The sequence below is a fragment of the Notamacropus eugenii genome, chromosome 1 (genome assembly GCF_028372415.1).
Source record: "Notamacropus eugenii isolate mMacEug1 chromosome 1, mMacEug1.pri_v2, whole genome shotgun sequence".
NCBI classification, from domain to species: Eukaryota; Metazoa; Chordata; class Mammalia; order Diprotodontia; family Macropodidae; genus Notamacropus; species Notamacropus eugenii.
This window is the reverse complement of record NC_092872.1, coordinates 128,401,105-128,426,159: the sequence shown is the minus strand read 5'-3', so window position 1 is coordinate 128,426,159 and position 25,055 is coordinate 128,401,105. Positions and strand designations below refer to the sequence as shown.

The following is a 25,055-nucleotide window of genomic DNA, read 5'->3' as shown; positions in this document are numbered from 1 at the left end:
GAAAAAAAAACCTTGTAACAGATATGCGTAGTCAAGCAAAACAAATTTCTGCATTCACCATGTCCAAAAAAACATGAGGTTCAAGTGAAGTAAGTGTGTAAGCGTTAGATTCAGGTCATACCTGACTCTAAGAACCTTTCCATTCTCCAAAGGTCACAGTCCAGTTGGAGAGGCAGGGACATAATAGCTGATATGATAGAAGTTAAAATGTGCTACATGGATGAGAGGGGTATCAGTGCTAAGCACACACAGTAGGTGTTTAATAAACGCTGATTGACTAACCACAAAGGACCGTGTGAGATCTGAAAAGAAAGACCACTTCTAGTTGGGGGAGAGGACACTTAGCTTCAAAGGATGGGGGGACTTTAACGATCAGAGATGGGTGACCCCACATAGTAAAAACTGGGCACATAGTAAGTACATGCTCAAAAAATGTTTTTTGAATGAATTAATAGGAATGGGGTTAGACTGCAGCAAGAAATAATTCAGGGAGAACCTATGGGAAAACTTTCTGCCTCTGAAGGAGGACTCCTACGAGTGAACAAAGCAAGGTGAAATTGGGATTATTTGTCCTCGGGCATCTTTGAAAACAGAAGAGAATGAGATCAGTTCTTCTGTAAACTTGTGATCTTGAGCAAAGCCACCTGCTTTCTCTGGACTCCCTTTCTTCATCTGTTAAATGAAAGGTTTGGACTAAATTATCTACAAGGTCTCTTCACGTTCTAACCTTCTAGGGAAGTCTCCTTGGTGTGCACTGGGCAGGACAACAATTGATCTAATTACTACATGTACAAGAGATGACTTTGAAAGATTTTGGAACTCTGAGGGGTGCGAGCACCAAGCTGGTCTTCAGAAGGCTGATGATGGAGCATGCCTCCCACCCTTGGCAGAGAGGTGATGGACTGGAGAGAGGCATCTTCAGACATGACCAAGTGCATCGATTCATTGCATTAGATTATACTTACTTGTTGTGAGAGAATTGTGTATTCCTTTATAAGATAAATATGTCTATTTTGGAAGAGTGAGTTTGAAATGCAAAAAAAAAGAAGAAAAAAGAAAAGAGCATCAATGAGTTATTTTTAAAAATACACAGAAGAAAGTTCAGAAGGGCACAGACAAGAAGGGCAGTTCATTACCACTGGTTTAAATTTAAAATACATTCAAACAAAACTATAAACAAGAGTTCAGAGTTTCATATACTTTTTTTGTTCTTTGTATATTGAATTATATTTAATAATAATATTTGTATATTGAAATGTTCATGTTTGTTAAATTCAAAGAAAAGGAAAAACAAACACTGAACTTGGAGGGGGAAGACCTGGATTTGGATCCTAATGCAGTCACTTGGTAGTTATTTGCCGATGGACAAGTAACTTTCTCTGAGCCTCAGTTCCCTCTTCTGTAAAAGAGTAATGATCACACTTGTACCACCTGTCTTGTTGTTGGCAGAACAGCTTTTTGTAAGTCTTCGTGTAAGTCTCAGTTAACTGTCTATGCCCTAGAATGGCTTAATCCTGCCAGCTGAGGCTATTAGGAGCTAAGACCTAGGTTCAGTTTCTGCCTTGAATACTTATTGGCTATGTAACCATCTGGAGGGCATTTAAATTCTGTATCTTAGTTTCCTCATCAATAAAATGGTGATAATAATAATACCTTCTTCACAAGAATGTTATAAGGATCAAAAAGATAATATATATAAAGTGTTTTGTACTTTTTAATTATTGCTGATTGTGCCCTGGACTGGAATCCTTCAGCTGTGAGAATTCATAGCTCAATATCTCACCTTCACCTTCACCCATCACTTCATGAGCACAGTCTAACAGTGACCACTTAACTTGAGAGTCCTGCCCTGGAGATTTGGGGATGGAAAGTGACTGAGTCCATTTGGTCTGGATAGGAATACATTTAAGTAAGCAGGTAATGAAGAAGGCCTGGCTGCCCCCAGTGGGTCTGTGGTGTATTTGTGAGATGTCTTTGAAAGGATCTTCCAAAGTGGTAATTTCTTTGTGTGCAGACATGATTTATGAGGCTTTCTCTGCAAATTGTGGAGATAAATGGTCTTCTGGGCTGGGAAGCTTCAAAGGCAGTGATGCCAGCAGATTAGATGATTCTGGGCAACCTGTGAGCCGCTCCCTCATTAAAAGTTGTATGTGTGTGTGTGTGTGTGTGTGTGTGTGTGTGTGTGTGTGTGTGTGTGTGTGTGTGTGTGTGTTGAGAGGAAGAAGATGTTATGGGAACGTGAGGGAGAGGAGAGATGGCCTGACCAGGTCCAGGGACCTTTTCCGCAGGCACAGTCCAGAGATCAGTCTTGCCAGACCCACTCCCAGTTGTCCCATCCTGCAGGCAGGATGAAAGCCATGGGGGTCCCCAGCTGGTTCTGAGTGTGGCCATAGTTTGGTTCTTCTAGAGGAAGTGGAGTCATGGGGGGGCGGGGCGGAGATAGGTTTGTGAAATCAGGTCTGGTGGCTATTTCTTTGCTTCTATTTTGCCAAAAAGCAGCTGGTATTGTTAGGGGACCTTTGTAGAGGTGCTTCAGGGATAGAATCCCAGGCTTCCTTCACCCTCTGGATGGAGACAGGCAGGGCGCAATGCCTGTTATGGATAGGGCATTGGACTTGAGTCAGGAAGACCTACGTGTGAATCCCTTCTCAGATACTTACTGGTAACCCTGGGCAAGTCACTTAGCTTTCCTGTACCTTAGCTTCCTCATCTGTAAAATGAGAGCATTAGACTCAGGGCCTCTAAAATTCTTCCTGGCAATAAAGCTATGATCTACAAATGCTTAGCCCTTCTGAGATGAAGGACCAACATGTCCTGGGCATCAGGATTCTGATTTAGCCCCTTGACTTTCATCGCCCTGGATATTGGTTTCTTCATCTCTAAAATGAGGAATTTGGACTAAATGATTTCTGGTCCCTTTGCATCCTCCTAGGTCTTTGACCTGTTCCCCCACAACATACACCTGGATGTACAGGTACTTATACTGTGTCCCATTTGCAAGAAGCTAGCTAACAATGCCTTAGATTGTGGAGGACCCTTCGCCCAGGGACTTGAATAGTAAAATGCAAACTCCTTGAAGCCAGGGACTGACTCAATCTGTCTTTGTATACCCAACCTCTACTATAGTGCTTGGCATTTATGCTAATACCTGGACACATCTGCTATCTCCTTAGCATGGGCACACGTTCAGACCCTTCTCATCCCATATGTCACTTCTCATTCTGTTCACTTTTTTGCCACATCCTCCCATAAAGCCTGTGAATCTATACATAGTAGGTAGGCACTTAAATTAATACAGAGCTTGGATAGCTTCAAGGGCCCCAAGAAATGAAGTTATCATAGTGAAATGCCAGGTAGCAGATTGGTATCTTTGGGGAGGGGGCTGAGCCTAATTTAGATTAAAGGCTGTGAGACCCACTCCTCTCTTCCCACTCTAACAGTTCCAAACAGTGGGATCCAGCTGAGATGAACTTCCAAGGTGTGATAGGGGAGGGGGCAAGGCATGCAGAGTGTGTGACTCCATTCAAGGGGAATGAGAAAGGGAGTCCTATCCCCTTGACGGCTAGAAAGAGGAAAGGGAGCAGATCATACGACAATGCCAATTGTATTTTCTTACCCTGTTGACTGCTTTCCTTCTCCCATTCTGTTTGGCTTCTGTTACTGAATAGGGGTCCTTCTCTGAGTCAGAATAACCTGGGTTCCAGTCCCAACTTTGACTTTTATTGACTGTGTGATGTACTTAGGTTGCCTCCATGCAATTCCTTAAGATTATAAATTGCAGATTTTTTTACACTTGTTTTTATTTTTTCTCAATTACATGTAAACAAAAAAATTTTAACATTTGTTTCTTAAAATTTTGAGTTCCAAATTCTCTCCCTTCCTACCTCCCCTTGAGAAGGAAAGCAATTTGCTATAGATTATACATGTGCAGTTATGTAAAACATAATTGCCAAACTGTTAAAAATCTGTACTGATAGAGGAACTTTCCTCACCTGGAGTTCCCTCTGTGAATGAAATCAGTGGATCCTGATAAAACTCACCCATAGAAAGGCCTGTGAGGCAGAGAAGGCAGGTATCACTCACCTTATAGGTGAGGAAACTGAGCCCCTGAAAAGGAAATTGATTTGCCTAAACTCACCTTGGTCAGTGGCAGTGTCGTTCAACCATCATTCAATGAACATTTACTGCTTGGTCTATATTAGTGTCTGGACTCAAACCCAGTCAGATTTTCTTACTTTGCACCTAGAGTTCTGAGCCATAATGTAGAGTGCAGAGGCCTGGCTAATGATGAAGGGGAAGAAATAAGCAAAAAACAAAACAAAAAAGAAGAAACAGACAAAAAAACCCAGTCAAACCCTCTGTTGTCTGAGAGAAATACAAAAAGTGCAGTGAAATGGACTGAGCCACTAGCTTGTGTAATAAATAGATCTCTAAGAGCTAATGATACATCATCATAATCCTGTACTCTCAGCATCTTCTCAGCTTAGGGACTGTGTCAGGTGATTGGGGTTTTAATCTATGGCACCTTCTTACATTAATATTTAATTTGTGCAATCTAGATGAGTGTTAGTAAGAGATTGACTTAAGCAGTAACTGAGTGAGCGCTGAGGCAGCAAGGTAGATGGGGTTAGAAGAAGTGGTCCTGGCTCTGACATTTTCTGTATGAGGGATCTTTCATGGGGGAACTTTTTCTACCTCTCTACCCCCCAATTTCCTCATCTGTAAAATGGGGATAATATATGGCCACCCTACCTGTCTGAGTAGTTATGAGAAGAAATGTTTTTGTAAAGACAATGGCATTGTGAACTGTTAACACTGTTATTATTAGCCTAGGCTTACACTCCTTAAGTCTTAAAGGAAATAAGGAATGGAGAGACAGCCAGGGGTGTTTGAGAGACTTATGGACTTCGAGTCAGGAAGGATGGAGTTCAGATTTCGCTTCTGATAACTTAGGGCTTTGTGACCATACTTGTAAGTCATTCTGAGCCTTAGCTAACTCATCTAGATTTAAATAAGGAACTGAGACCAACAAAATCACAGCAGCTCCTATTCTTGTTACAGAGGACAAATATGTTGACTTTTTACAATGATTGATATTAGCTGGGTGACTTTTGGCCACGACGTGGAGCAGTGGATAGAGTATAGACTTGGAAGGTCTGAGTTTGAATTCTGCCCCAGACACCAGCTGTGGCAAGTCATCTACCCTCTGCCTCATTTGCCTTCCAGGGTTGTTTTGAGGATCACATGAGAGAGCATATATGAAGTGCTTTGCAAACCTTAGAACAATATATTATTTTATCATTATCTTTTTTTCCCCAAGATTCAACTCATTTTGTAAAAAGGGAGAAATGGGCTCTGAGGGAGAGGTGGAGACCTATGCTGGGTGACCGTTCAGGCAGGGTTCTCTGGGTTTTGGATCCCTGGACTGGCCTAAGGCAAAGGGGCTCAACCAAAGAGAACGAACTTCTGCCTTTATTGGGGAAAGTCACTTGACAAATGGCCTCACTTACTTGGAAGTCATTTTATTTATCCGCTAAAATGGTTTGGAGCGAGTGTTGTTCCATCTCTGTCTCTGCACTGGCTGGTTTGCTAAATTTGGGTGAGATCTATTGACCCAGAGCAAGACTCATCAGCTTGCGTGGACTGATTCTTCAAAGAGAGGGAGGGAGGAGGGAGGGCGTCGAATTTAGGAATTCATGAGGGGAGGAAGGAAGATGAGGGTATTATTGTTGTAAGTGATTAAGGCTCTTCCTTTCCACCAGCCTGGGAGACTTGGGGAGGGAACAAGGAGGGGAGAGAAGAGCTTTCCTTTCCCCATCTTGATTTTGCTTATCATCGGAGGGATGGTGGTCACTCGGGGCTATCCCTGGAGGCTAAGAATCAACAATCAAGTTATGGAGCTCCTAGTCCCAGCTCTATCCCTAGACTCTCCCTTTCTGTCCTTTAGTTGTTCCATATGTGAAATGGGGAGAAAAATGCTAAGTCTCTTCTCTTCTCTTGAGCTATAGCACTCTTTTCCTCTCTCTCAAGGACACTGAGAGGATAAAGGAGGAAATGTGGTTGGATCTTGTAAAGTGGCATTCCATAGGACTCTAGAAACATAGGCTTATTATCTTTCTAGATATGGGAAGCCACTGTTCAATTGGCAGGAAAATACCATTGATTGTTTCTTGGTGCCAGTTGCTGTGGTTATGGCTGAGAAATGACATAGGAGCTGCTTGAGGGGAGCAACTACTTCTGATTCATTTCTGCATTTTCCCCAGACCCTAGTACAGTACCTTGCATCTAGGAGGCATTCAGTAAATCAAACAAGACAACATATGTGAAGCCCTTTGCAAACCTTAAAGTGACATATAAATGTTTTCCCCCCCAATCATTTCTGAGTCTTTGTGACTCCATTTGGGGTTTTATTGGCAGAGATACTGCAGTGGTTTGCCATTTCCTTCTCCAGCTCATTTTACTGTGGAAGAAACTGAGGCAAACAGGGTGAAGTGAATTGCCCAGGGTTCCACAGCTAGGAAGTGCCTGAGGCTGAATTTGAACTCAGGAAGTCTTCCTGACTCCAGCCTCAGAATCCTATCCACGGAGCCACCTAGCTGCCCCATTATAAGTGATAATTGTTGTTAAAAGGTTGGTGAATGAATAAATGAAACAAAACATATTCAGATATTAATAAATCCTTACCTACAGTGACAAACAGAATGACACTGTAGAAAATAATACTTCATTTGGAGTTGAGGACCTGAGTCTGGATCCTGGCTTTTTTATTTATTTAATTTCATAGATTTAGAGCCGGGAGGGAGAGTCAACTTGGAATGTGACCTAGATAGATAACCTTCATAGAAGTTGCTAGGTGGCCCAGTGTATAGAGCCCTGGGCCTGGATTCAGGAAGATTAGAATTCAAACTTGGCCTCAAGGACTTAGTAGCTTAGGCAAATCATTTAACCCACTCCATGCCTCAGTTTCCTCATATGTAAAATGGAAATAATATTAGCACCAACCTCCCAGTGTTGATCTTTTTGTAAAACATTTTAGAAAGAGATTCATCCCCAAGTGGTTAAAATGAAAAAGATAAAAAGCCGGTGCTCAATGGGACATGCTTCAGTTATCTGGAACACTTCATGATAACTGCTCGGTCTTTGATGATAGTGGATAAAAGAAGACAAAATGCTGTCCAAATTATCCACATTGGTGGGGCAAATGGAAATAACCATTATCACTATTATACTAATACAGCAATAACCTCACATCTATACAACCCATTATACCTTACACAAAACACTTCTGCTGGTAATATCCAAATTACTGCCATTTGGTTTTGAGATATATTACAGAACTTTTTTTATCACACAGCCTTCTCTTCGTATTTATGTTTCATTCTGGCTGATATTAAAATGAAATTCCATTCTCTGAGCAAAGACTAGGTGATGACAGGGGTACCGAAGGAGTACGCTGGGTACACTGCTGTTGTTCAGTCATTGCAGTTGTGTCCAGCTCTTCATGACCCCTTTTGCAGTTTTCTTGGCAAAGGAGTCATTCACCATTCCCTTCTCTAGCTCATTTGACAAAAATGAGGGAAACAGGATTAAGTGACTTGCCCAAAGTCACACAGCAAGTAAGTGCCTGAGGTCTGATTTGAACTCAGGTTCTTCTGACTCCAGGCCTGGCGCTCTGTACACAGGGGTGGGGAACCTTTGGCCTTATGGCCACATGCCTTCTAGGTCCTCAAGTACAACCCTTTGACTGAACCCAAACTTCACAGAACAAATCCCCTTAATAAAAGGATTTGTTCTTTAAAACTTAGACTCAGTCAAAAGGTCACATGTGACCTTGAGGGCACAGGTTTCCCACCCCTGATCAAGGCTAACCCCCTCATTTTACAGATGAAGAGATTGAGGATCAGTTTGATACAGTGAGTTGTCTGAGGTTACATAACTTAATATAGTTTGGAATCAGGAGACCTGAGTTCAAATCCTGGATGTGCCACTTACCACCTGTGTCATCTCAGGCAAGTCACTTAACCTGTCTTGGTTTCTGTGGCTTCCTTGTCTATAAAATGAGAGGCAGCATGATCTAGTATTCAGATCCTTGGAGTAAGGAAAGCGTGAGTTTGAATCCCACATCAGATACTTGATGTGACCTTAAGTTTTCTGGGCCTAAGTTTCCTCATCTAACAAAACTGGAAGGGGTAGAGCTGATGACTGCTAAGGTCCCTTCCTGGTCTATACATCATATGACTACTACTACTATTACTACTACTACTACTACCACACCACATTTGTGTAGTGCTTTAAGGTTTACAAAATGTTTTACAAAAAGATCAACACTGGGAGGTTGGTGCTAATATTATTTCCATTTTACATATGAGGAAACTGAGGCATGGAGTGGGTTAAATGATTTGCCTAAGCTACTAAGTCCTTGAGGCCAAGTTTGAATTCTAATCTTCCTGAATCCAGGCCCAGGGCTCTATACACTGGGCCACCTAGCAACTCCTAACTCTAACCCACCCTTCCCCCACACTTAACAAGCTAGCTATCTTCCAAGAAATCATCAAGGAAAACTGCCCAGAAGTGCTAGATCCAGAGGACAAAACAGTCATCGAAAGGATCCACCATTCACCTCCCGAAAGGGATCCCAAACTAAAAACCCCAAGAAGTATTGTTGCCAAATTCCAGAACTATCAAGTGAAGGAGAAAGTACTACAGGCAACCAGAAAGAAACCATTCAAATATTGAGGAGCAACAGTCAGGATCACACAGGACCCTGCAGCTTCTACAGTAAAAGATCAAAGGAATTGGAATCTGATGTTCCGTAAGCTACAGTTCAGAGAGGGGGAGGTTGAGGTCTCCCACTAGTATAGTTTTACTATCTATTTCTTCCTGCAACTCCCCCAAACCCTCCTCTAAGAATTTAGATGCTATACCACTTGGACCATACATGTTTAATAATGATATTGCTTCATTATCTGTGGTGCCTTTTAGCAGGATATAGTTTCTTTCCTTATCTCTTTTGATTAGATCTATTTCTGCTTGTGCTTTGTCTGAGATTAAGATTGTTACCCCTGCTTTTCTTATATCAGCTGAAGCAAAATATATTCTGCTCCAACCTTTTACTTTTACCCTGTGTGTATCCCTCCATTTCAAATGTGCTTCTTATAAACAACATATTGTTGGATTATGGCTTTTAATCCATTCTGCTATCTGTCTCTGTTTTATGGGAGAGTTCGTTCCATTCACATTCACAGTTATGATTATAATCTGTGTCTTTCCCTCCATCATCTTTCCCACCATTTGTGGGACTACAACCAAGGATCAATTATCCAGCAAAGTTCAGCATAACATTTCAGGCAAGGAGGTGGACATTCAATGAAATAAGGGATTTCCAGATCTTCCTGAAAAAAGGCCAGAACTCAATAGAAAATTCAGTCTTCAAACGCAGGTTTCAAGAGAGGCACAAAAAGGTTAAACAGGGGAAAAGAAAAACTTGTTACTCAGTTTGGGCAAACTGTTTACATCCCTATAAGGAAAAATGTTCCTTGTTAATCTGGAGGATTGTACATCCATTATGAAGCATAAAAAGGATATACATAGATAGAGAGAACAGGTATAAAGTAAATGGAGTGATGATAAAAATGTGATTCAAGCATATGAAGGGATTATAACAGGAGATGTGAAAAGGAGGAAGCAGAAAATGATAAATTACATCACAGGAAGAAGTACAAAATTATGTTATAGTAGACAGAAAGAGGGGAGGGAGAGGAGCATTGTTTGAGAGATACTCTCATCTGATTTGGTTCAAGGAGGGAAAAATTAATTTAATTAAGTATATAAATCTAACTAGCTCTATAGGCAGTAGGAGAGGAAGGAGAAAAAAGGGAAGGGGAAGCTAAAAGGGTGAAAGAAGTAGTAAGGGTAAAGGAGAGTAAAAGGGAGGGGGGCTGAAAGAAGGAAGGGAATACTGCAGGAGGTGGTGGTGAAAAGTGAAAACTCTGTTGAGGAGGGTAAGGGAGACAGGAGAACTAAACACACAAATGGTGGGAAAGATGATGGAGGGAAAGACACAGATTATAATCATAACTGTGAATGTGAATGGAACGAACTCTCCCATAAAACAGAGACAGATAGCAGAATGAATTAAAAGCCATAATCCAACAATATGTTGTTTATAAGAAACACATTTGAAATGGGGGGATACACACAGGGTAAAAGTAAAAGGTTGGAGCAGAATATATTTTGCCTCAGCTGATATAAGAAAAGCAGGGGTAGCAATCTTAATCTTAGACAAAGCACAAGCAGAAATAGATCTAATCAAAAGAGATAAGGAAAGAAACTATATCCTGCTAAAAGGCACCATAGATAATGAAGCAATATCATTATTAAACATGTATGATCCAAGTGGTATAGCATCTAAATTCTTAGAGGAGGGTTTGGGGGAGTTGCAGGAAGAAATAGATAGTAAAACTATACTAGTGGGAGACCTCAACCTCCCCCTCTCTGAACTTGATAAATGTAACCCTAAAATAAACAAGAAAGAAGTTAAGGAGGTGAATAAAACTCTGGATAAGATAGGTATGATAGATCTCTGGAGGAAATTGAATGGGGATAGAAAGGAATATACCTTTTTCTTAGTGGTACATGGCACATATACAAAAATTGACCATGTTCTTGGGCATGAAAACCTCACAATCCAGTGCAGAAAGGCAGAGATAGTCAATGCAACCTTCTCAGATCACAATACAATAAAAATTATATATAATAAAAGGCCATGGAAAGATAAACCTAAAATTAATTGGAAACTAAATAATATAATCCTAAAGAAGGAGTGGATAAAACAACAAATTATAGAAACAATCAACAACTTCATTCAAGAGAATGACAATAAAACCTACCAAATATTATGGGATACTGCAAAAGCAGTTTTTAGGGAAGTTTTACTTCCTTGAATGCCTACATGAATAATATAGAGAAAGAGGAGAGCAATGACTTGGGCTTTGCAGCTGAAAAAGCTAGAAAAAGAACAAATTGAAAATCCCCAAGTAAATACCAAATTAGAAATACTGAAAACCAAAGGAGAGATCAATGAAATTGAAATTAAGAAAACTATTGAACTAATAAATAAAACTAATAGCTGGTTTTATGGAAAAATTAATAAAATTGATAAACCTTTGGTCAATTTGATTAAAAAAAAAAGAAAGAAGAAAACCAAATTACCAGTATCAAAAATGAAAGGGATGAACTCACCTCCAGTGAGGAGAAAATTAAAACAATAATGAGAAATTACTTTGCCCAACTTTATGCCCATAAATTTGACAATCTAAATGAGATGGATGAGTATTTTAAAAAATATAAATTGCCCAGATTAACAGAAGAGGAAACTGAATACTTGAACAACCCATCTCAGGAAAAGAAATTGAACAAGCCATCAATGAACTCCCTAGGAAAAAATCCCAAGGGCCAGATGGATTTACAAGTGAATTCTATCAAACATTTAAAGAACAGTTAATTCCAATATTATATAGACTATTTGGGAAAATTGGGGAAGAAGGAGTACTCTGAAATTCTTTCTATGATACAAATGTGGTTTGGATACCTAAACCAGGAAGAGCCAAAACAGAGAAAGAAAATTATAGACCAATTTCTCTAATGAATATAGATGCAAAAATTTTAAATAAGATTTTATCAAAAAGAATACAGTAACTTATCATGAGAATAATACATTACGATCAGGTAGGATTCATACCAGGAATGCAGGACTGGTTCAATATTAGGAAAACTATTAGCATTATTGATCATATCAACAACAAAACTAACAGAAACCACATGATTATCTCAATAGATGCAAAAAAAGCTTTTAACAAAATACAACACCCATTCCTATTAAAAACATTGAAGAACATAGAAATAAAGGAAACTTTCCACAAAATAATAAGCAGTATCTACCTAAAACCTTCAGCAAGCATTATGTGCAATGGAGATAAGCTAGATGCATTTCGAGTAAGATCAAGGGTGAAACAAAGGTGTCTGTTATCACCACTATTATTCAATATGGTACTAGAAATGTTAGCTATAGCAATTAGACAAGATAAAGAAATTGAAGGAATTAGAATAGACGAAGAAACTAAGTTATCACTCTTTGCAGATGATATGATGATATACTTAGAAAATCCCAGAGCTTCAAGTAAAAAACTACTTGAAATAATAAACAACGTTGGCAAAGTTGCAGGTTACAAAATAAATCCACACAAATCTGCATTTCTATATATTAGTAACAGAGCCCAACTGCAGGAGATAGAAAAAGAAATCCCATTTAAAACTAGGGTAAGACACTACAAAATATTTGGGAGTTTACCTGCCAAAACAAACCCAGGGAAGATATGAACACAACTACAAGACACTTTTCACACAAATAAAGTAAATCGAAGTAAGTGGGAAACATCAGTTGCTCATTGGTAGGCTGAGCAAATATTATAAAAATGACAATTTTACCTAAATTAATTTACTTATTTAGTGCCATACCAATTAAACTATCAGATAATTATTTTCTAGAGCTGGAAAAAATAGTATCACAATTCATCTGACAAAAGGTCCAGAACATCAAGGGGACTAATGAAAAGAAATGCTAGGGAAGGTGGCCTAGTGCTACCAGATCTCAAATTGTATTATAAAGCAACAGTTATCAAAACCACTTGGTACTGGCTAAGAAACAGAAGAGTAGATAAGTGGAATATGCTAGGTACTCAAGACACAATTGACAATGAATATAGCAATCTACTGTTTGATAAATCCAAGGACCCCAGCTTCTGGGATGAGAACTCACCATTCGACAAAAATTGCTGGGAAAATTGGATAAAAGTGTGGCAGAAGCTAGGCATAGACCAATCCCTGACACTGTACAGAAGAATAAAATCCAAATGGATACACAATCTAGGTATAAAGATTGATACTATGGACAAATTGGTGGAGCAAGGAATAGTGTATTTATCAGATTTATGGAGAAGGGAAGAATTTTTGACTAAAGAAGAATAGAAAGCATTATGAAGTGCAAGATGTATAATTTTGATTGCATTAAACTGAAAAGTTTTTGTACAACCAAACCCAATGCAACCAAAATTCAGAGGGATGTAGAAAATGGGAAAGAATTTTTACAGCTAATGTTGATAATAAAGGCCTCATTTCTAGAATATATAAAGAACTGAGTCAAATGTACAAAAATACAAGTCATTCCCCAGTTGATAAATGGTGAAAGGAAGAAATTAAAGATATCTATAGTCATATGAAAAAATGCTCTAAATCACTTTTGATTACAGAAATGCAAATCAAAACACCTCTGAGGTACCACATCACACCTATCAGATTGGCAAACATGACAGAACAGGAAAATGATAAATGTTGGAGAGGATGTAGGAGAGTGGGAACACTAATACATTGTTGGTGGAGCTGTGAGCTAATTCAACCATTCTGGAGAGCAATTTGGAACGATGCCCAAAGGGCTACAAAAATATGCATATTCTTTGACCCAGCAATATCACTTCTAGGACTGTATCCCCAAGAGATCATAAAAATGGGAAAGGGTCCCACATGTACAAAAATATTTATGGCAGCTCTCTTTTGTGGTGGCCAAAAACTGGAAATCAAGGGGATGCCCATCAATTGGGGAATGGCTGAATAAATTATGGTATGTGAATGTAATGGAATACTATTGAGCTATAAGAAACAATGAACAAGGGGGCGGAGCTAAGATGGCGGAGTAGAAACACACAAATACGCTAGCTCCGAACCCACAGCCCATGAAATATCTGTAGAAAAGAGCTGCCAATAAATTCGGGAGCAGGAGAAGCCACAGAACAGCGGAGCGGACGTGATTTCTGTTCCAGAGAGCCTGAAAACCTCTCACAAAAGGTTCTTCACACTGCGGACGCGGAGCTGAGCCCAGCCCTGCATTGACCACCCAGCGCTGAGAGGAGCAGATCCGAGCAGGCTTCAGGGACAGAATCTCCAGCAGCCACGCGGGTCCCTCGACCCACAGGTGACAAGGGTTGGTGAGAGGCTCTCTTTGGCGGGTCGAGAGGGGAGTGGGGAGCCCCCATGACTCAGGCCCCCTCAGGAGGCACCAATGGAGGTGGGAGCAGACCGGGGCTCCCCAAGCAGGCAGGAGCCCGGATCCATTGTTGAAGCTCTCTGCATAAACCCCCTGAGGGAACTGAACCTGTGAGGTGGCCCTGCCCCGAGCCGGGCAGCTGAACTTGATCTCACACTGAATAGCAGCCCTGCCCCCACCCAAAGCCCTGAGGCTGGGAAGCAGCATTTGAGTCTCAGACCCCAAGCACTGGCTGGGAGGATCCGGAGGTGAGGTGAGTATGAGGAGAATATTCAGAGGTCAAGTCACTGGCTGGGAAAATGCCCAGAAAAGGGAAAAAAACCAAGACTATAGAGGATTACTTTCTTGGTGAACAGGTTTCTCCTCCCATCCTTTCTGATGAGGAAGAGCGGTGCTCACCATCAGGGAAAGACACGGAAGTCAGGGCTTCTGCATCCCAGCCCACTCAATGGGCTCAGACCATGGAAAAGCTCAAAAAGGGCTCAGAAAATTTTGAAAATTATGTTAGAGGACTGGAGGAAAAACTGGGAAGAGCAATCAAAGACATGCAAGCAAAGTATGAACAACAGATCAGCACCCTGCTAAAGGAGACCCAAAAAAATGCTGAAGAAAATAACACCTTGAAAAATAGGCTAACTTAATTGGCAAAGGAGGTTCAAGAAGCCAGTGAGGAGAAGAATGCTTTCAAAAGCAGAATTAGCCAAATGGAAAAGGAGATTCAAAAGCTCACTGAAGAAAATAGTTCTTTCAAAATTAGAATGGAACAGATGGAGGCTAATGACTTTATGAGAAACCAAGAAATCACAAAACAAAACCAAAAGAATGAAAAAATGGAAGATCATGTGAAATATCTCATTGGAAAAACAACTGACCTGGAAAATAGATCCAGGAGAGACAATTTAAAAATTATGGGCCTACCTGAAAGCCATGATCAAAAAAAGAGCCTAGACATCATCTTTCATGAAATTATCAAGGAAAACTGCCCTAATATTCTAGAACCAGAGGGCAAAGTAAATATTGAAAGAATCCACCGATCACCACCTGAAAAAGATCCAAAAAGAGAAACTCCTAGGAATATTGTGGCCAAATTCCAGAGTTCCCAGGTCAAGGAGAAAATATTGCAAGCAGCTAGAAAGAAACAATTCAAGTATTGTGGAAATACAATCAGGATAACACAAGATCTAGCAGCTTCTACATTAAGGGATCGAAGGGCATGGAATAGGATATTCCAGAAGTCAAAGGAACTAGGACTAAAACCAAGAATCACCTTGTATTAAGAAAGTTCGGATTCGCTCCTGTAAATGACGCTCTCAGACTCAATCAAAACGAAAGTAAAAAGCTTTAATTACACAAGGCACGGTACAGACAGTTTAGGACAGCAGAAGAAACAAAAGGCAAATATAATGATTATTAGTACAAAGGCTATAATTACAATAGATAGATAGAGGAAGAGAATACATCACCAATTCAAGGGAACCTCCAATAACTCAATCGGCTGGGAGCCCCATTACAGCCAGAACAACTTGAATTGTGTAAAGATGGTCCCGCACGAAGCGTCCTCCCACGGGTGAGCTCCATCGGCTGGGAGTCCCATTGCAGCCGGAACAAATTGTGTAAAGATGGTCCCGCGCGAAGCATCCTCCCACGGGTGAGGCTCAACAGGACTTTGTGGTCCGAGCTTTTTATAGGGTTCGCAAAAAAAGAAGGCTCTCGGCCAAGGCAGTTACATACAGAGTTTTAGCCTACTTCCCTAGCATATGCAGTTTGTGTGTCTGGGTCTAATTCTGGCTTTTTAATTGCTGACATGTTCAAAAACCTTGAAGCTCAGCACATTTTATCACTATCAAGTGCTTATGCTCAAGGAAGGGGCCACCTTCCCTTGAACATAAGCAGTTTCAGGAGTGGCGAGTTCCTGTTTTTTATTGCCAAGAACGTACAAGGTTTAAAGAATGGTCAGGTCCTGAGACTAAACATTCAATAGCTCAGGCCTATTAAATCTGAATGATATTACAATTTTAATAAGAAAATCTAATTTCTTATTCACACCTACCCAGCAAAACTGAGTTTAATACTTCAGGGGAAAAATTGGTCTTTCAATGAAATAGAGGACTTTAAAGCATTCTTCATGAAAAGACCAGAGCTAAAAAGAAAAATTGACTTTCAAACACAAGAATGAAGAGAAGCATGAAAAGGTAAACAGCAAAGAGAAGTCATAAGGGACTTATAAAAGTTGAACTGTTTACATTCCTACATGGAAAGACAATATTAGAAACTCTTGAAACTATTCAGTATCTGGGTACTGGGTGGGATTACACACACACACATAGAGACAGAGTGTGCAGAGTGAATTGAATAGGATGGGATCATATCTTAAAAAAAAAATGAAATCAAGCAGTGAGAGAGAAATATATGGGAGGAGAAAGGGAGAAATGGAATGGGGCAAATTATCTCTCATAAAAGAGGCAAGGAAAAGACTTTTTTAGTTTGCAGAAAAAGAGGGGAGGTGAGAGAAAAACATGAAGTTTACTCTCATCACATTCCACTAAAGGAAGGAATAAAATGCACACTCATTTTGGTATGAAAACCTATCTTACAATACTGGAAAGTGGGGGATAAGGGGATAAACAGGGTGGGGGGGATGATGGAAGGGAGGGCATGGGGAGGAGGGTGCAATTTCAGGTTGACACTCACGGGGAGGGACAGGATCAAAAGAGAGAATAGAAGTAATTGGGGGCAGGATAGGATGGAGGGAAATATAGCTAGTCTTATACAACACGACTATTATGGAAGTCATTTGCAAAACTATACAGATGTGGCCTATATTGAATTGCTTGCCTTCCAAAGGGAGGGGGTGGGGAGGGAGGGAGGAAAAGAAGTTGGAACTCAAAGTTTTAGGAACAACTGTCGAGTACTGTTCTTGCCTCGAGGAAATAAAAAATACAGGTAAAGGGGTATAGAAAGTTATTTGGCCCAACAGGACAGAGGAGAGGATGGAGACAAGGGCAGAGAGGAATGATGGAGGAGAGACCAGATTGATGATGGGAGCAATTGGAATGCTCGGTGTTGTGGGGTGGGGGGAGGGGACAAGGGGGGAGAAAATTTGGAGCCCAAAATTCTGTGAAAATGAATGTTAAAAGTTAAATTAAAAAAAAAGAAAGAAAGAAAGAAACAATGAACCAAGAAGACTTCAGAGAGGCCTGGAAGGACTTATATGATCTGATGCTAAGTGAAAGGAGCAGAACCAGGAGAACTTTGTGCACAGCAACGACCACAGTGTGAGAGAGTTTTTTCTGGTAGACTTGGAATTTCGTAATAACACAAGAACTTATTAAAAAAAAAATCCCAATGGTGGTTTTCTAAGGCAAAATGCCTTCCACACTCAGAGAAAGAAATATGGAAGTCATTTGCAGAATGTAGTAGATCATGTTTGTGTGTGTGTGTGTGTTTTTGTACATCAAGTTTTGTTTTGTTATATGATTTCTTCCATTTATTTTAGTTCGACTACATAGCATGACCATAGTGAAAACGTACTCAATAGGAAACCATATGTAGAATCTATACAGAATTGTATGCTGTTGTGGGGAGGGAGGGGGGTAGTGGGGGGTAGGCGTGGGGGGGATAAAATCTTAATTTTATGGCAGTGATTGTAAAACATTAAAAAATAATCATAATAAAATTAAATTAAAAAAAAAGAAATGATGAACAGGAAGACTTCAGAGAGTTCTGAAAAGACATATTATCTGATGCTGAGTGAAAGGAGCAGAACCAGGAGAACTTTGTGCACAGCAATGACCACAGTGTGCGAGAGTTTTTTCTAGTAGACTTGAAACTTCGTAGCAATGCAAGGACTTAAAAAAAAAAATTCCCAATTGTCTTCTAAGGTAAAATGCCTTCCACATCCAGAGAAAGAACTATGGAATTCAATCGCGGAATGTAGCAGATCATTTTGTGTGTGTGTGTATTACGTTTTGGTTTGTTATATGATTTCTCCCATTCAATTTAATTCTTCTACACAGCATGACTATAGAGAAAATGTATTTAATAAGCATGTTTGTGTAGAATCTATATAAAATTGTATGCCGTCTCGGGGAGGGAGAGGGAAGGTAGGGGGGAGGGAGGGAAAAATAATAATCTAAGTTATATGATAGTTATTGCAGAACACTGAAAATAAATAAAATTAATTAATTTTTTAGAAAGCCATTTCCCAGATGATAAGTGATCAAGAGATATGAACAGTTTCAGATGAAGTTATCAACACTATCTATAGCCATATGCAAAAGTGCTCTAAATCACCATTGATTGGAGGAATTGAAATTTAAATTATTCTGAGGTACTACTTCATTCCTGTTAGATTGACTAATGGGACTGAAAAAGAGAATGACAAATTTTGGAGGAGATATAGGAAAAATGAGACATGAATGTACTGTTGGTAAAATTTTGAACTGATTCAATCATTCTTTAGAATTATTAGGAACTCTGCTCAGAGGATTATAAAACAGTGCATATCTTTTGACTTTGCAGTTCCACTCCTAAGTCTGTATCCAAAAAGGGATAAAATGCAGAAGGGAAAAGGAATAATATGTATAGAAATATTTACAGAAGCTCTTTTCTGATGGCAGGGAGTTGGAAATTGGGAGGATGTCCATCATTTGGGGAATGACTAAACAAATTGTGCTACATGCTTGATGATGATTGTACAATAAGAAATGATGAGCAGGTTGTTCTCAGAAAAATCTGTAAAGAGTTAACATGAGCAGATGCAAAGTGAAATGTATACAAAGTAACAGCAATATTGTAAGATGTTCAGCTATGAGTTACTTAGCTATTTTCAGCAGTACAAGGATCCAAGGCATCTCTGAAGGATTTATGATAAAAAATGCTATCCTTCCCCAGACAAAGAACTGATGGTGTCTTGAATACAGAGTGAAGCATACTTTGTTTAAGAAAAAAAAAAAGAATCCTTGGACTGGGTTATCTCCGAGGTAACTTCTGGCCCTAAAGCTATGAATTTGTGATTCAGTAACCGGGATTCAAATCTCAGTTTGGCAAGTGACTCCCCTGGGCTTCAGTGTCCTCCCTATAAAATGGAATACGTAACTCATAAGATCCTTTCTAGTCCTAAATCTATGAATAATTCCCATTCCCATAAGGCTTTCCTTTCAGTAAACCTGAGGTAAATTATACAAATACTGTAATTCCAATCCTAAATTGAGAAAACTAAGAGTCTGGCAGTTTTTGTGATTTGGCCAAGGTTACAAAATGGTCTCTTGGGTTCAAGTGCAGTGCTCTTCCCACAATACTGACACGTTTTGGAACACAGGGTTCATTCTACTCTCTCATTCTCATTTGAGGAAACTGAGGTCCACTTATTCTGGGTCTCAGAGCTAGTCAGAGTAGCCAGCAGGAAGCAGAGATGCCAGCCTACCTTCATCATCTTCATCTCTTTTTCAGTACTTTGCTGCTGGCACAGTTATTTCCTGACCACTCAAGTCATCTGCCTTGAGTTTCTCTCTTCCATACTCCCCTTGATATCCAGCTGATGCTACAAGGTTTCCTTGGGGTCACCCACTAGTAAACAGCCCTGCTGCATCCCTGAATGTGGGGAAGAGCTGGAGAGATGCTGGGACCTTGGGGCCTGTTTATGTGGAAGAATCAGTTGAAGTAATCAGAGAAAAGTTTAGTTCATAGAAGAGAAGAATGCAAGGGGAAGATGGGTCCATGATCATTCCTTGAAAGCAAGAATTATTAACGTCTTTTATGTCATGGACCCCTTTAGCATTCTGGTGAAGACTGCTGACCCTTTCTCAGAATAGCATTTCTAAAAATGCATAAAATAAAATACATAGAATTACAGAGAAAAGTTATTCAATTAAAATAAAGTTAACAAAATATTTTTAAAACCCAAATTCATGGATCTCTGCCATAGATCCATACCCTGCCTGAAAGTATTTGAAGGACTAAGGCAGAACTTAAAACAGCTGGCATAAGCTGCAGAGAAGCATTATCTTACCTTGAGAGGCATAGAGTAAAGTTTAGGCCTAGGAGGCAAGAAGACCTGGGCTCATGCCCTGCTTCTTACCCTTAATAGCTGGATATCTGTAGGCAAGTCAGCTAACCTCTCTGTATTCCCTAAGCAGCTAAGACTAGTTTACAGATGAAATGTTCATCTACATCAGAGAAGAGAGTTTGCTCACTGGGAGTCCTCTACACTGATAAAAGCACAGGTCTAGGATGGACAGAATAGTATAGTGATAAGGAGAAGACTTCATGATGAGAGCTGTCTTAACACAGAATGGTGGTGGTGAATGTTCAAGTCACTTCCTTCCTCTGCTCCTGGTTTCTTCATCTGTAAAGTGAGCCTGATGGAGTAGGTAATCTCTATGTTTTCTTGATTTGCCCTTAATAGTTTGTCTGAGAGTTCATTAGTTCTCTGTTCCTGGAGGTTTTCAGATAGGGACTTGGTGCCAGTTTAGAGTTCTGGACCTTTCATCAGGAAGGCCTCAGATGCTTACTAACTTTGGGGCCCTAGGCAAGTCCCTTAACCTGTCTGCCTCAGCTTCCTCATTTATATGTGAGCCGGAAGCCTGGAACATGTCAGCAACGTGAATAGTGGAGTTGCTAACAGAGAGATGGCCGCACAACTTGGGGGCTTGACCAGGGGCTCTGGAGAGCTGACGAGACTGGGGCCCCCTGGGGGGGGCAGTGAAAAGAGTGTCAGCCCTGACTCCACAAGACTTGGGTCCAAAATAATCATGGCAACAACAACTGACATTCATATAGTGTTTTCAGGTTTGCAAAGCCCCTTATGCCTTGACTCATTTGAATTTTACAACAACCCTGTGAGCCAGAGAGGTGGCTCATTGGATAGAGTACTTAGCCTGGAGTCAGGGAGGTTCAAATGAGACCTCAGATCCTTTTAGCTAGGGGACCTTGGATAAGTCATTTACCCTTTCTCTGCCACAGTTTTCTCATCTGTAGAATGGGGTTGATAACAACAGCACCTCCCTCCCAAAGTTGTTGTGAAGCTAGAAAGAGATGTCATTTATCAATCACTTTGCCAGCCTTAACGCCTATATAAATGCCAGCTATGAGGATGACGATGGTATGATAGAGATTGCTCTCTGAGGACACTGAGACTTGGAAAGATTTAGTGACTTGCCCCAATAATACAACCAGTGTCTGTGTGACATTAAGCGAATGACCCTTCCTGAGCCTCAGTTTCCCTGTATGTGAAATGGGGAGGTTGGACTCGATGATCACTAAGGTCTGTTCTAGCTCAAACATTCCACATCAGGTCACCAGATAAAGGATGATTAGAAGGGTTTCTGAGATCTCACCTTTTATTGCTTAAATATCCCATTTCCCTCTCCATGCCCCTCCCCTCCAGTATCACTGAAACCAGGAGAGCAGATGGTCCTTTCTGAAAGCGTTGTCTGTGCTTCTTTATTAAGTTGTATATCCAATGAAAGCAATTTGAAAAGTTAAAAAACAGTTTGCAAATGTGAAGTACAGCACTTTTGTTGGAAATCTATCTCTTGGTGCCCAGAAAATGTCTCCTGCTTTTCTCTATGTGGTATACACAAAGTACCAGAGATGCAGTGAGAGTCAAGGCTGAAGGGTTTTAGGAATTTCTGACTATCCTCATCATTTCCTTACTTGACTCAGTTCTAATGATTTCCTTTTTTACCTTATTTCAACCCCAGTCCTATTAAACCTTGATGTCTCCCAGAACTTTACCCCATTACTTATTTCTAACTGCCTGTACTATTACAATAGATTCTGTACCTCCACTTGCCCTCTCACACACCCCATTTCACACCACAGCAGGATTTATCCTCAGGATGCTCAAATCTGCTTGTTTTTCCTCCACTCAAAGTCTTCCAGTGATTTCCAAACTCTTGTTCAAGGTCTTGCCCTATCTGGCTTCCCACTGCATTTCCAGTTTGATCTCTGAACACTTCCCTGCACATACACTTTGCCAGGGGTTCTTCATCTTTGTGTGCCACAGGTCCCTGGGGCAAATAGTCTGATGAAGCCTACAGGTCCCTTCTCAGAATAATGTTTTAAAATGCATAAAATATGATGCACAAGATTACAAAGGAAACCAAGGTGAAGGAAAACAAAGATGCAATTTTTTCCCCATTTAAATTCACAGATCCTCTGATCTCTATCCATGAACCCCAAGTTAAGAACTCTTGCTTTCCCCAGACTACAATACTGTACTCATTATCTCTTATACAAACCTGTGCTCTTTCCACCTCCATGCTTTTGCTACATGTTATTTGGATTGTCCCCCATCTTCACCCACTGAATCCCTGCCCATCCTCCTTAAAGCTCCCTATATCATTGAGGGAAAAAATAAAATATCATTAAAAAATAAATCCCACCATGAATGTCAGCCCCTTTAAGAAGACTTCCCTGATAGCCAGTTAGTAATAACTCTTTTCCCCCTTGACCCTCACTCTTCTCTTGAGGCTCTGTCAATTTTTGTATTTAATTCTGCTTTATGGTGTTTTGTGGATATGTCATATTTCCCTGTTTGATTATAAATCTTCACGAGCAAAGAACCCTATCTCTTCTAGACTTCTATCACTGTCTCTGTCTCCCCAGCTCCCAGCACAGTGCTTTGCACACAGTAGGAATGTAATTAATATTTGCTGGGCTGAATTGAGCTGATGCAGGAGTTGCTGAGAGCTCAGGTGACTCTATTGGGATTCTCAGCATCCAAGCCTGTCATTCAACAAGTTATTCAACCCCTTTAGGGGCCCTAGAATTTGAATTCCAACAGTGCTGCTTGGAAATGATTTTGGAGGTGCATTGAATTACATTCAAAGATTTCCAACATGATCTTGTATTTCTTTGAGAGATCTGGTGCCCCAAATAAGGGAGGTGGCCATCCTGCTGGAGTCTTGTGCTCAGTTATGAGGACTTTTGCAATTTGGAGTGCATCCAGTGAGAATTAGATGATCACTAAGGTCCCTTCTAGCACTATCCTTCTAAAACCTGCAAACTCAAAAGGGAGGAAGGAAGACAGAGAGAGAAGCAGATTCATAGAAAGAGGCAGGGGACTGAAAGAGATTGACATTCCAAGACATAGACAGAGGATCATAGATAAAGACCTGGGACAGACCTCAAAGCCTATCTGGTCTAACCCTCTCTACAGATGAGAAAACTGAGGCCCAAGGAGGTTGAACATCTTGCTCTGAGTCATGGAAAGAGTTCTGGGTTTGGAATCAGAGAACATTATTTCAAATCCAGGCTACTGTTTACTATTTGAAGTTTGACCATGGGTTAATCATTTGTCCATTTCAGGGAATTGGACTAGATGCTATATAAAGTCTCTTTCAGATCTAAATCTGTGATGCTATGACCTCTGAAGTCCTTTCTGATTCTAGACCTATGACTCAATGATCCAAGAAACAGGGGAAGACAGAAAAAAACAGAGAAACATATATAGAAAAAGAGAGGCAGGAGACAGAAAAGGATTAAGCCTGAGAGACAAGTAGAGACACAGACCGAGATTGAGGAAGAGAAACCAAGACAGAGAAGAACGATCCAATATATTCTCAAAGCAGGGCCTCACCCGGGGTCCCATAACTCTTTGTGTTTCTGTTTCAGGCTGTGACAGTGACCACTGGGGTCCCCACTGTAGCAATCGCTGCCAGTGTCAGAATGGTGCCTTGTGCAATCCCATCACTGGGGCCTGTGTGTGTGCTGATGGCTACCGGGGCTGGCGCTGTGAGGACTTCTGCGAGCCAGGGACACATGGCAAAGGTTGTCAGCTTCCTTGTCAGTGCCACAATGGTGCCACCTGTGACCCTCGGACTGGAGAGTGTCACTGTGCACCGGGCTACACTGGCGTCTAGTAAGTGCTGTAGAGATGAGGGATGAATTACTGAAAAAAGTATTTACTAAGTGTGCCAGGTACTGTGATAAGTCTTGGGAATATGAAGAAAGAGGCAAAAACTGTGCCCTTTCCCCTTGAGGAGGATCATGCTCTAATTGAGAAAGACAAAACACTGAGGAGAATTTACCCACAGATCACACTGAAAGGTCCTAAGGTTGCAGGTTCGGGTTGGATAGCAAAGCCTGGAGTCTTTAGGAGGCATGACCAAGCCACCCATTTCTTTCATGCCTTGAGCATCCTTCCACTTTGGGGTCTGAACAAATGTGGGCCACAGGGCAGAGGCCTGTATGCAAACATGCCTGAGCCCTAGAAGATGATGCCATTAATTCCCTTGGAGGAGCACCAACGTTGTACACAGAGCCTCCGCGCAGTGCTTGCATGATTGTTAAGCAAAGTCTGAATGCACAAGAATCCCCTTGAATCTTCCCAGCCTTGGCTCTCCTCTCCCTGCCACTTCCTATTCCAAACCCTGGTTGTGTAGGGCTGACCTGGCCCTCTTTAGAAAATGCCCTTTGGGTTGGGCATCCTTGAGTGTGTCCATAGCCCTGATCCAGTGTTCTAGAGCCATCACTCAAACTGCCTTGGATAGACCCAGTCATATGAGGATTAGGGATGGTGTTTCTCCTTGCTCCAGGATGCTGACCAATCCAATTCAATCCAGTTCACATTCATTAAGTGCCTATTGTGTAGAAGACATGCTGTGTCCTAGGTACACAAACACAAAATGAAAAATAGCCCCTATTATTTTGTGGGGGAAGGATATAATATATAAGTAAGTAGGCATGTACGTGATAATTTGAGGAAGAAGGGAAGTTCAGGAATTGAGATCGAGGAAGTTCACTGTAGAGAATAACAAGTTGAGTCTGAAGAGAATTATCTAGGTTTGACTTTGGCCTCCCATCCGACCTTGGACTTAGCTCTACTTGGTGGGGGGAGGTGTCAGTGACCACTGGCAAGGATCAAGCACCCCAGAGAGATGTCTTAGAGGGCAAACATGGGGATAAATAGTATTTTTGCTTGTCTCAAATGCCCTTAAACCACTCCTAAATC

The 25,055-nt window shown here is 40.8% G+C and overlaps 1 protein-coding gene across 6 annotated transcripts in view; it reads left to right on the top strand.

Moving 5' to 3' along the window:
- Nucleotides 1-25,055, top strand: part of MEGF11 (multiple EGF like domains 11) — a 475,650-nt gene that overhangs the window by 363,270 nt on the left and 87,325 nt on the right. For all 6 annotated transcript variants that reach the window (XM_072614460.1, XM_072614458.1, XM_072614449.1 and 3 more), the window contains exon 7: nucleotides 23,717-23,963. In XM_072614460.1, coding sequence (XP_072470561.1) covers nucleotides 23,717-23,963 — 247 coding nt within the window. The remainder of the gene's footprint in view (nucleotides 1-23,716; nucleotides 23,964-25,055) is intronic.